The 13,227-nt window shown below is 46.4% G+C and overlaps 1 protein-coding gene across 1 annotated transcript in view; it reads right to left on the reverse strand.

Annotated features, from left to right (window-relative positions):
* The window catches only part of GDPD5 (glycerophosphodiester phosphodiesterase domain containing 5), a gene marked incomplete at its 5' end in the record, with an annotated part of 123,413 nt that overhangs the window by 15,566 nt on the left and 94,620 nt on the right, over positions 1–13,227 (reverse strand). Inside the window, 2 exons of the mRNA XM_082493996.1 lie at positions 1,894–2,044; positions 7,225–7,307. Coding sequence (XP_082350122.1) covers positions 1,894–2,044; positions 7,225–7,307 — 234 coding nt within the window. The remainder of the gene's footprint in view (positions 1–1,893; positions 2,045–7,224; positions 7,308–13,227) is intronic.

The raw sequence follows: 13,227 nt of genomic DNA on the forward strand, positions 1-13,227 counted from the left end.
CATAATGGGACCAGTACTATTCAATATCTTCACCAAAGACACACAGTGGGATCGAGCGCACCCTCAGCAAGTTTACAGACAACACCAAGCTGAGTGGTGCTGTTGACACAGCGGAGGGATAGGATGCCATCAAGAGGAACCTGGACAAGGTCGAGAAGTGGGTCCATGTGAATCTCATGAGGTTCAACAAGGTCAAGTACAGGGTCCTGCACCTGGGACGGGGCAATCCCTGTTATCCATACAGGCTGGGGATGAAGGGATGGAGAGCAGCCCTGCCAAGAAGGACTTGGGTGTGTTGGTGGATGAGGAGCTCAACACATGCCAGCAATGTGCACTGGCAGCCCAGAAAGCCACTCGCATCCCAGGCTGCATCCCCAGCAGCGTGGCCAGCAGGGCAAGGGGGGGACTGTGCCCCTCTGCTGCGCTCTGCTCTGGGGAGACCCCCCCGGCAGAGCTGCCTCCAGCTCGGGGGCCTCAGCACAGGAGAGACATGGAGCTGGTGGAGCGGGGCCATAGGAGGCCCCGGAGCTGCTGGGAGGGCTGGAGCCCCTCTGCTGGGAGGACAGGCTGGGAGAGGTGGGGGGGTTCAGCCTGGGGAGGAGAAGGCTCCGGGGGGCCTACAGGAATGATGAGGACAGAATCTTTACCAGTGCCTGTTGCAACAGGACAAGGGGTAATGCTTTAAACTAAAAGAGGGAAGATTGAGACTAGATCTAAGGAATAAGTTTTCGACTCTCAGCATGGTGAGCCACCAGCCCAGGTTGCCCAGAGAAGTGGGAGATGCCCCATCCCTGGAAACATTCCAGGTCAGGTTGGACGGGGCTCTGAGCAACCTGGTCTAGTTGTCCCTGCTCATAGTAGGGGAGGTTGGACTAGACGGCCTTTAAAGGTCCCTTCCCACCCAAACTATCCTGTGATTCTATGATTATCTAACTAAAAATGATCAGATAGGAGCTATGGGCTGTTGGAAGAGATTGGATCCTGACTTCACATTTAGGTACGACCATTGCAAAGCACATCCCAAAAAGCAGCCTTCCAGATGTTGTCTTTGCCCTTCTCATCTGGCAAGCAGCCGTTTCCCTGCATTCCCACTCCCACAATCACATCTGCAGGCCAAGCAAATGTCTGTGTAGCACTACATGCAGCTTGAATACGTAGACATTCCCATCGCACCGGCTCAGATCAGAACAGCAGTGAAGCTACCGTGATTTCAAGTTTCCACCAAGCAAGCACCCAGGGAGCTTCAAGCAGGCATGTGAAAGTGGTACCTGAGCTTGCATCACTGAGTGATGCCTCAGCAAGCCATGTTCCAGCTTGCGTGAGTGTACCAGAGTGCTGCAGCCCTCCTTCCAAACCGCAGCTATTGCTCTCCAAGAAGGTTATGGCCGCTGGCCAGAGAGCAGCTTAGCAAAAAGAAATCCCACCCTGCAACCTGGCTGCACACCGAAGGATGGGTCAAGCCCATCCCACAGCAATTTTTCCTCCCCTGGACTTCGGAGGCTGAATTTCTTGCTTTTTCTTTGTAAAGACAATTGTCTCCAAAAGTAAATTAAAGAAAATGGAACAGTACATAACATGCTGTCTTTTCTGCTCTCTTTAGAGCTACGTTTGCCCTCCTGGGGGTCTTGAATTCCTTTGTGGTGTCAACCTGGCATTAAGGCCTCTTCTTCCAGGTGGTGGAAGAGGCACAGAAATACAACGTGTCTTTTAGATCAATTGTAAGTTTAGTAGAGGACAGAACTAAATGTGGTTCATGGATTCTTGGTCTAGCTGCACTTTAGACCACTCCACAGAGGAGACGGATCTCCACGTCTCCACTTCAAAGAGGGTTTAGGCATGATCTTTCATCCCACAGCCATGGCTCTGGGACACCTTCTCCATGGCCATACGCACCTGTAGGAACCACTCTCCAGCATTGAGCTTTTCCAGGTCAGTCCAGTTGAACATGGAGGAGTGCTCATAGGCCCGCTCTGGAAACACTTCCTCCACGTTTGTTGTTCTCCTGAGTGTCTTGTCGTGCATCAGAAACGGCACTCCATCATAGCTGCAAATACAGACAGGCTCCATTGTAGGTGGAGGAGCACAACCACGTACACAGTACTAAAGAAACACCTGTTCCCACTCCAGCCTCTCTCATAGCTTCACATCAAAATCACTGGGAGGATCTCGACCAGCTTAAAACATCCCCAGCATCTCCAAGACCCATTGAAGTGAGATGTACCCAGAGGAAAAAGTCTCTTAGATACCTGCTAGATGTTTGCAATCATTCAAATGCTGACATAACCCTGTCCATCCCTCCCTCCTCCCCACTATTCCCTCAAAAGTTTCTAGAGTGCCAAACTCGGGTAGCTTGGATGAGAACACCTACCCCGAGTGCTCACGCTAACCAAAGCTTTCTGCAATGTTTTTAAGTTCCCAATAACATCAGAGATTTCCCATACCCTGTATAAATAGATACATATACAAACTATTCTCAAATTGTTAATAGTAGGCGATGAGTAAGATTTTCAAAGGCTCTCAGACTACAGAAGAACTTAATGTTCATGGGTAATTTTATGCAAATTACTTTCCTGACAAAATTATTTCAGACCTGGAAGCTGCATTTCAGTGTGCTTCTTTTGAGTGCACGTGAAGTAAAATGCAAAATGATTTTCAAGAGCAAGCTGTTCCCTAGTGTTATTTTGCTTTGCTGAGGATGGCAGAGGAGCAAATGCTTCGCATCTCCTCCGCACAGTGGAGATAGCCGTCCCAAGTTAGCACTTCTACTTTCTCTGTTTTGGAACAACCCTATGATCAGCCTGGTTATAAAAGCTCTTGGCAGAAACTAGACTTCGGGACCTGAAATGACTGGGATAGCTCCTCAGATTTCTGCGCCTCTACTTCCCACTCATTTTCAACAAGTGTGATGCTAGCTGGGCTGTATCATAGAATCATAGAATGGTTTAGGTTGGAAAGGACCTTGAAGATCATCACTGATACCAAGCATCTAGAGCCTGGGTTGAAAAGCAAAGTGCGAAGCAGCTCCTGAGAACTTGGTCTGAAGGTCCCACTGGAAAGCAGCTCTTACTGTGACCATCAGACCATTGCCTGTATCTGAACAGGAGCTTCCTGAGCTGCCCTGTGATGACTTCTTGAGCTTCTACCTCTAAGCACCCAGGTTGGTTGCATTTCAATGAGCAACTTGCATCGCTGTGAGGCAGTCTCCCCTACTCACTCCCTTGAACAATGAATGGAAATTCATTCAATTCCCCCTGTGCTTGGCACTGGTGAGACCCCACCTCAAGTACTGTGTTCAGTTTTGGGCCCCTCACTACAAGAAGGACATTGAGGTGTTGGAGCACATCCAGAGAAGGGCTACAAAGCTGGTGAGGGGTCTGGAAGACAAGTCTTATGAGGAATGACTGAGGGAAGCGGGGTTATTTAGCCTGGAGAAGAGGACCCTGAGGGGACACCTTATCACTCTCTATAACTACCTGAAAGGAGGTTGTAGAGAGGTGGGGGCTGACCTTCTCTCCCTGGTGACAAGTGATAGGACGAGAGGAAATGGGTTCAAGTTATGTCAGGGGAGGTTCAGATTGGATATTAGGAATTTCTTTTTTCACTGAAAGGGTTATTAAACATTGGAATAGGCTGCCCAGGGAGGTGGTGGATTCGCCATCCCTGGAGGTCTTTAAAAAAAGGGTAGATGTGGTACTTGAGAACATGGCTTAGAAGTGGTTTTGTCAGGGTAGGTTAATGTTTGGACTTGAGGATCTTAAAGGTCCCTTCTAACCTCAGCGATTCTATGATTCAGCAAAATGCAAGGGTTGCAAGCTACCAAAATTGCTCTGAAATTGCCTTTTCCAATTGAAAATTGGTTTCAGGGAACAGCCATGCTCACATGAGTTAAGTTCATGCATCTTAAAGAAAACCCGCCTCTCACATGAAACTAAAGAGCCAAATGCATAACCTCTGTTTTTTATGCCACCTAGATACTACAGAACAATGGTTCTGGAAAACCTAAAAAGCTCTTTAAGCTTTGTTCCAGCCAAATTTTCTGTGATTGGATGAGTGGTAACGCCACACAGGGCAATGAGGGTTTCTATCAAGGGCAGGGGGACAGTTGTCTGCACTCAGAAATCAAGATAAACCCTGCGCAGCCAGCCCGATTCCAATGACCTTTTCCAAAGCAAGGAGCCCATCTTCATAATAGGAGACTCAGATAAGGTCTGGAAAGGAGATGGGGTTAAAATAAAAAAAATAAAAAAAAGTTTGAATTAGGATACGACCCAGAGCACTCACCCCCTAGAGCTAGAGGGAAAACAAAAAATGTTAGATGACGGAGCAAATGCTGCCTCAGCTTCACCGTTGCCTGCAGAAGTCCCTTCTCGCAAAGGTCGCTGGCATCTTTATTTGCTAGTTCTAGCGTGCACGGTGCCAACTACTTCCCCCTCCGCAACCCAAAGGAACACGCTGACACAGCGATACCATGCTCAGCAGCACACCACGCTGCTGCAATCAGAAGTGTTTTTAATAAATACAGTTAAAAAAAAAAAAAAAAAAGAAGAAGAAAAGATGCTAAGCAACTGCAGAATTAAGAGTGTGGAGTGTTTATGGGAGATAGGAGCTTGAGTCTTAACATCTCACAGCAGAGCATCATCAGATACTGCTAAGCCTTAACCACAGCGTGGAAATCCTACAGGGCACTTAACATTCGCTCTCTCCTGTCTAATCCTTCCCCTTACAGAGTCACTCGGCACTACCCAAGGCTAACCACAATGTATTAGCAGGCACAGATTTGAAAAAAAAAAAAAAAAAATAATTCAGAGACAGAAATCAAAGCTTTAGAAGAAGAGATGTGGGAGGAGGTAGAAGATTAGAGAGGAACACGCAGCGATACTACGATCCTGGTGCTTGAAGCAAAGTTGGCTTTGTAACCAGGGCCACCCAGTTTGGGGTGTGTAATGGAAAGGGCGCAGGATGCGATAGGTCTGAGTATATGTCCAAACAGCACACCCATGGCTGAAACACACCTAGAACAACATGAAAACATCCCAGGTGGAGTGGACCACTCCAGCCACAGGTACAAAAAGCACCTTTCCAAGCGATAAGGACAGCAATGGGTGCTGTGCTGCAAACCCTTCACAAAGTCATTGCCAACTATATTGATAGCTCGCTTTTTGGTCTGAAGGTCACTGGAGTCCTCTTTTGTAGAGACTTGGGTCTCCTAGAGGGGCCCTCAGATAACTGGGCCAATTAAAGGCATTGTTTAAGCTACGGGATTCTTTGAGTGCTCCTCTGTGACAGCCGATGAGCGGCAACATGGAAAGCTCTTGGATCTTTTCCAGCTCTCCTCCTCCTCCCAACAGACCACCTTTCTCCTTGGCCACTGCCAAGAGAAACAACTGATTCAGCCACCACATGAGCCGGGTTCTCATTTGTGAGTTTGGACAGGCATTTTGTTGTCCCTTCACAACAGTTAATGAACTGATTTTTGAAAGAGTTGTATCATGTATGTACCAATTTATACTTCACCCTTCCACAGTGACCTTCCACTCCCCAGGGGGAAAGAAATTCCTTTAGTTTTTATATCATTTGCTCTCAAACAATTATGGGAAAAAACAGCAGCAGGACCTTAGCAATTCACCTTCAGAAGCCCATCTTCCACCAGGCAAAAATATCTTTCCATCAACACCAACCTCCAAAGTGGTCAGGGAAAAAAAAAAAAAAAAAATAAAAAATCAGCTTTGAGTTTTTCTCATATTTATAACAAACTGAGACAAACTGAGGGATCACCAAGAGAAGGCATTACTGTTCCCTTCATGCCAATTCTGCCCTCTTGCACATCTACGTACCTCATGCAAAAACCACAGTTCAGAAAAGGAACAAGAATATTAAAGACTGATCATGCTCCTGGAACAAAGCACAGTTTCTTGAAATAACCCTCTCTAAATCCGCCTTGTCAATTCAGCTCAACGTTTCAAGGAATGACTTTTTGACAGCAGTATCACCGGGTTCCTCCTGCCCCCAGCACTAGTGACATGTGAGGGATGGGAGGAGGAGGAGGAGGAAGGGCTTAGTCCTGGGCTGCTAAATTCTTGCGACAGTTTTGCAAGGCTGGTAAAAACCCTCCTGAAGACTTGAAGCGTAATGAAGTCAGTTCAGGACCTCCGCTCTCCCTACACCTCGGGCATCCCAGCAAAAGTCACGTTTAAGCAGTTCTGTCTCTTCCCAAGGCCAGCTGACTTCAAGCCAGGCTAGAAGTCAGGCGCTGTGTTTTACTGTAATACAGCAAGCTCTAGGATAACCGACAGTCTTCCTGCAAATGAAGATTAGTTTCAATTCAAAGGTATCCAGGTTCCCCCACCTGGACAACTTCACCTTTAATCATCATCTCAGTGAAACAATTAGAATCATAGAATCGTCTAGGTTGGAAGGAACCTTTAAGATCATCGAATCCAACCATTAACCTAACACTGCCAAAACCACCACGAAACCATGGCCCTCAGCACCACATCTACACATCTTTTAAATACCTCCAGGGGCGGTGACACCACCACTTCCCCGGGGCAGCCTGCTTCAATGTTTGACAACCCTTTCGGTGAAGATTCTTTTCTTAATATCCAATCTAAACCTCCCCTGGCACAACTTGAGGCCATTTCCTATTTTCCTATCGCCTGTTCCTTGGGAGAAGAGACCAACCCCCCTCGCTACACCCTCCTTTCAGGGAGTTGTAGAGAGCGAGAAGGTCTCCCCTCAGCTGCCTTTTCTCCAGGCTGAACACCCCCAGGTCCCTCAGCCACTCCTCACAAGACTTGTTCTCCAGACCAGCTCCATTGCCCTTCTCTGGACACACTCCAGCACCTCCATGTCTTTCCTGTCGTGAGGGGCCCAACACTGAACACAGCACTCAAGGTGGGGCCTCACCAGTGCCGAGTACGGGGGGACGATCACTGCCCCGGTCCTGCTGGCCACACTATTGCTGATACAGGCCAGGATGCTGTTGGCCTTCTTGGCCACCTGGACACACTGCTGGCTCATATTCAGCCGGCCGTCCACCAATTAGTAGCATCTGTGCATTACAAATGGAGACAGCTAGGAGTTATCAGATACATTCCACCAGAAAAGCCCTTTTCAACAGGAAACAGCTGAAACAACCAGTCACGCACCAGACAGGAAAGACCCACCAGCATGGTTTGGGACATCCACAGAGAAAGTCTCAGACCAACCAGCCCATTGGCTTACCTCAGTACGACGTCAGCTTGGACTCCATACATCTTCTGCTCCACTGCCTTCTGGAAGGACATCAGTGTGTTTTCTGGTGCCAACTATGGGGATAAAAACGAGCAAGGAGAGATTAGCAGTAAGTGGAAATGTTTACAAAGTAGTGTCAGTGAGGGTGCTGGAATGAAGGTTTAGAGATATTAGGGAGCAAAACCAATCTTGTTTTGCAGATTACATCGCGTCCAGTTACACTGGAGTACCAGCGTCCCCCAGGCAGAATTGCATCTTACTGAAGTCTGAAGATGACCCATACGTTTGTCTCCACTGATGGTCTTTCATACACAGGACAGAGTTCAATGCAGAGTTATCGTGATCCGCAATACCAGAAACCGTGCTAGCTTGAGGTCTGGTGAAAAATTAGCGTGTGAGAGATTTGCTCAGCAGCATGGTCCCCCAAACAGCGGCTTTGCTGGAGATCCCCAGAAAGCGATTGTTAATGTGATGCCAATTCTCTATCCACAGGTTGTATCTAGAGCTCTCTAAACCACCTTAACAGTTCTTCGTTCTCCTACTTTTCTGTGCAAACAGTGGTAACACCACCATTATAGAAAGAAGAAAGCCCATAAACCAGGCTACTGTCCATACCATGGAGAACAACTAGACCACAGGTTCCATAGCACACATTTATTAGATGTGGAAATAAAGTCATTATTAGTCTAAAAATCAGTTGGTTTCTCTAATAATAAATGTTCCAGTTGGTTTTAACAACAACTAAAAAAAATAGCCTTAAGCCTAGAAGATTTATCCCTATGGCTACCACAGATAAGGACTCAAATTTTATTTCAAATTCCTTCCTGTTGAATGGAGCAGGTGGTAACAGAATTCGGGTGTCTTTGAAAAACAATACAGCGTGAAGACAAACACTTTGTTTTTCTACACAACCTGTACAGTATAGCAAGTCCCAAAACGTCCATAAAGCAACAACAGGCAGACCAGAAAAAAATATAGACAACTGTGGGGAGAAAACCTGGCAGGTTTTCTGCACTGAAACATGAACACATCAAAATAAAGCTATTTTTAAGAATTTTTTATTTTTTTTTCCAATTTTGCTTTCAGGTTTAGAGCACCTGTGACATCCTGTTTTTTCACTCATCTCTGCCACCACTGGGAGCAGTAAGTTTCCATCAAGACACGATGAGCATTCACAGCCCATGATTTTCAAGAATTACTCAGGGTTTGGAAAAAGGAATAATGAAGAAAGAAGGCCTAAATGCACCATACCAGAAACACGCCCGATAAATAAAGAAAACTGCTCAAGAGCTTAAGGTGTCTCTGAGAATCATTTGTTTTCTTATTAGCTTATCACCTTACATGCTCGGGTCAGCAAAGCTTTAGGGTAAAATAATTAGACCAGATGTCAGCAACACAACCTTCGCATAGCTCCGGTATCTCTCTTCTGAATTCCTCTGGCTCAAGCCAGGCATCAATACTAGTTCATTTTTCTGTTTGTTCAACACAGAGGTACGTTATTGTCCTAAAAAAGCTCCCAATCAAAGCCTGACTTGTCTAGGAGAAGACAGAAGCAACGCCCTCATCACAGCCTCTTGCACAGCCCAGCGCTGGGTCACACAAGGTCAAGCTGAAAGTGCTTTTTGCAATATATTCACGATGCCCAGAGCTGACAGTAGGGAGCAGCAGCCACATAAAGATCTAGAGATCCCATCCAGGCAGACCTGCTCCATCTCCTTGGGCTGCTTTCAGCATCTCAGCTTTCCCCCTCGCAAGTAGCTCAGGTTTCTTCAGGGTAGCACTGCAAGGTGATCCTCTCCATACAGAGTACGGCTCAATATTTGCTTTCGGAGACCGCAGCAATCACAAGGAAATAAAGTGGAGATAGCTGAGCTAGAGAAACTGAAGGGCAATGAAGGACCACCAGCCTGAGTCAGGAAGGGTTGCTGGGAGGATGCCATGAGAGTCCAAGCTCAAGATGTGGCACCACATCAAGCAGCAGCTGAACCCCATGCCCCTATAAACAATCTCACCAAGGATGCAGACGTGCAAGGAATAGAAAAGCAAAGTGTGTTGAGCTGTAGATCTTCTCTCAGGCTAAGGGAGACTGGAAAAGGCAGGTTGGACTACGTCCACTAAGTCATCAATGTAAAACCAGACACAGGTAGGGTGACACTGCTGTTACCCACCTACACAATGAAGAGCTCATATTGCACAAATCAGGGCTGACAAAGGCAAACAAGCATGGCTACAACAGTATTCCACCCCTGTAGAAGTGGACCAGCATGACCAAGGTCTTCTCATATCTTACTGTCTTACCTGTACACCGAACTTTGGCACAGCAGAATTCTAACCCAGAGAGGGCACAAGCTCTGTTGTTTGAGAACCTTGTGCCCAGGTGGCCAAGAAGGCCAACAGCATCCTGGCCTGTGTCAGGAATAGTGTGGCCAGCAGGACCAGGGCAGTGATCGTACCCCTGTACCCGGCACTGGTGAGGCCCCACCTCGAGTGCTGTGTCCAGTGTTGGGCCCCTCACTCCAGGAAAAACATTGAGGTGTTGGAGTGTGTCCAGAGAAGGGCAACGGAGCTGCTGAGAGGTCTGGAGCACACATCTCATGAGGAGCGGCTGAGGGAACTGAGGGTGTTCAGCCTGGAGAAAAGGCAGCTGAGGGGAGACCTTCTCACTCTCTACAGCTCCCTGAAAGGAGAGGGTGTAGAGAGAGAGGTCCGTCTCTTCTCCCAAGGAACAGGCAATAGGACGAGGAAATGGCCTCAAGTTGTGCCAAGGGAGGTTTAAGATGGATATTAGGAAAAATTTCTTCAACAAAAGGGTTGCCAAACATTGAAACAGGCTACCCAGGGAAGGGGTGGAATCGCCATCCCTTGAGATATTGAAGACGTGTAGATGTGGTGCTGAGGGACACGGTTTAGCCGTGGTTTTGGCAGTGTTAGGTTGATAGTTGGACTCGATGACCTTAAAGGTCCTTTCCAACCTAGACGACTCTATGATTCTACGAAGATTAAAAATGCTTCTTGCCTCTTTCCGGTGTATTTCCATTTCTGCAGGGCCACGGTCAACCTTTGCTTGGACACCAGCCCTCCTGAGATGCAGCCGGTTTGAGATGCAGGGGAACCTTTAACCAAAATGACAGGGGACCCCCAGCCACCACTGCTGGAAGCACTTGGAAACACAGAGCCAAACAGATCTGAAGTGCAAGTCAATCTGCAAGAGCTTCCATCAGCTGGACTGGGGAAAAGTAAAATTAGACAGAGCTGAGACTGCACGCAGAGGCCACAGATGAAAGCCAAATAGGAAAACAGCCTTTGGGGATGGGATTTCTCTTTGTCAGACTGTACAAATTTGGCCATGTACAGATAGTAGTGAGGTTCATGCATCTTAGGGGTAGAGCTAAAATACAGGTTGCAGGGAGCTAAAACCTGAGATTTTTCTGTGAGTTTTAAAATTTGGCGCACTGTGACCGTCCCATCCTCAGCACTCAGACAGGTGCCACTGAGCTTAACCCCACGGGGAGACAATCTCAGCCCCAGGATTGGAATATCCCACTCCTGCCTCATCTCTAGCTCCTACAGAGCCTGCAGACCATGCTTTGCCCTTCGAGAAGGGCAAAACTTAATTGGATTCCACCAGGGCTGCACGTGGCTGCTGAGGTATGAAGCACATCCACCCAGGAACTTGAAACCAAACGCAAATTAAACAAACTCACAAAACTCCAGCCAGAACTGTGTTGAAAACTGCAGCTGTGCAGAGGAAGCAGCATTTTAAAACTGTTTTAAGGACACTTAAATTCCAGCCATCCAAATGCACGCTTAGAAGCTGTAACGTCATCTTCACCAAAGCACTGCTAGAAGTGAAGAGCATCCTCTTGAAGAGCATCACAGGTGGATGAACATCCCCGGCTGCTCTGAATCGTTGAACAGCACGGACCTCAGCAGAAGTGCTCTCCGTACCACCATGCCCCACCATGCCATGTGCTGGGTAGTCTCTATAACACCACAACGCTACTACGACAGCCCTATTCCCTCTATGTCAGAAGCTTTTGAAAAGTAGATTATAAATCCTCCAGGCAAAGATGTTATCTTCCTGTGAGCGTGTGGTGGGTAAGCTCCTAACCTGGCCAGAGCCAGTCACTCCGATATAAATAATTGCATCTCCAAATGAGTCCATCATCGATGCAGAAAGCTGTCCTCTCCTGGTTTCTAAACCTCTCGGTCGATTCTAGCCTGGAGGGGACTGAATAAGCCACTCACACCAATGATATAACCCAGTAAAGGTCAATCAGAAAGCCAGGAAAGCAAATTTGACCCTGTCCTCTAAAATCAGATGCTGCCTATTCCTGGAGGTTCCCCTGGCATCACTTTGGAGGCAGGATCTCTCTGCGCCAGGAGCTCATACTCCTTACAACATGAGGGTTTTTTTTTTGCGAGAAAAGAGAATCTGAGTAACAGATATTTCCATCATCCCAGCTTGTCTCTGTCTCCCTCCAAGAAAGAAGGAGATGAAGCCCCAAATTCAGCATGTTTATGGCAGAGATACATCCAAGTGGGATAGTTGCTGGTACAGAAATTTCTTGCTGAGATTAGTACCATTTGTTTTATTATTTTTTTTTTAAAGGTTTGACAGCAAAACTGCAAGAACTAAAAAAATTCATAATCTTTCCACTTGTATTTCCCCATCTCCCTCCAGTTTCTTTGATGGGTTTTACTCCTTGATACAATACACTCCGGCACATTATGTCTAAAGCCCAAATCCAGGTTTGCAGTGATCCAGTGTAAAGGGATTTCTTCAGAAACCGGTGCTGATGTGAAGGAAGCCCTGGGGCACAAAGCAATGATTTCATTACAAAACCCTCTGTCCTATATAAACCATGCCAATATCCGCGGAAAGCCACAGAGAGACCCAGCGCAGGGTTTCCAGAAGCTGTTCCTTCTCTTCGCGCTTGGTGTGATAGGCTCATCCCTCGCAAAAATCAGGCCACTATTGATTTCTTCCTGCTACAGAGGCGCAGCAACTAATTTCTAGAAAATTACCCATGAATTAACTCATTTTGGTTATTTTTGTGCCCAGAAGTCAATTGCAAATGCTTTCAAGTGGAGACAAGGGCTTTGGACCTTCCTTAATGAAGATTGTGAAAGCGTGCTAGTTACTGCAGCGCAGCTTCGCGACAGTCGGACACCACTACGCTCTATTTTTGCCCTAATTAGCCACCTCGCCGGGCCTTCAAAAATAGAAAACACTGCATCATTTGTGTGTTGGGGAGGCTAATGAAGAGTCTTGCCCAGAAAAACCAAATTTGTTCCAAAGTGTAACTGCAGCCCCTGCACACCTCTGTCATGGTGCCCTGAAGGATGAGATCTTTGCTCCATCAAAAAGCTTTAAGGATATTTTCTCATCCTTTTGGAAACAGGAGCATCATTTTAATTTTTATTTTTTTTTTAATTTTCCCTCCCTTATCTCTCCTTTCCAATATCAGTCTCCTCATGGGCCAATAATTAGACTAAAAACACAAGGCATGATACCCCAAAAATGCTGTTTTCCTTCCTGTAAATAGATGCCGTTTGGAAGTTCCCTATATGGGGCTTAGTGTGGGATCTGTCGGTACATTGATTTCAGCATTAGTGTCCCCTCATGCCAGGTCACTATAAGGCAACAATACTACTGTTTAAAAAATAAAATAAAACGTATCTTTAATCCTTAGGAATTCAAGGTATTTTTAGAAAGCATCCATATCCAGCATTTCTGGAAAAAGCTCAACTAGACTGAAAGGCAGGGAAAGAGAACAAAACAAAAAGAGAAAAAAAAAAAAAATAAAGGATTGCCTTGGACAACAGGATAAACTCATAAGCAAAAAGCCATTAGAAATTTAATAACTAGATATAGGAGATGAGACCTCATTGTTGCTGCACTGCACACAAAAAAAAAAAAAAAAAAAAAAAGCTTGATTTAATGAAAGACTATCTAAGCTTATGTAAATTTATTTCGATGAATACAAGCTT

The sequence above is a fragment of the Vanellus vanellus genome, assembly GCF_965231255.1.
Source record: "Vanellus vanellus genome assembly, chromosome: 1".
NCBI classification, from domain to species: Eukaryota; Metazoa; Chordata; class Aves; order Charadriiformes; family Charadriidae; genus Vanellus; species Vanellus vanellus.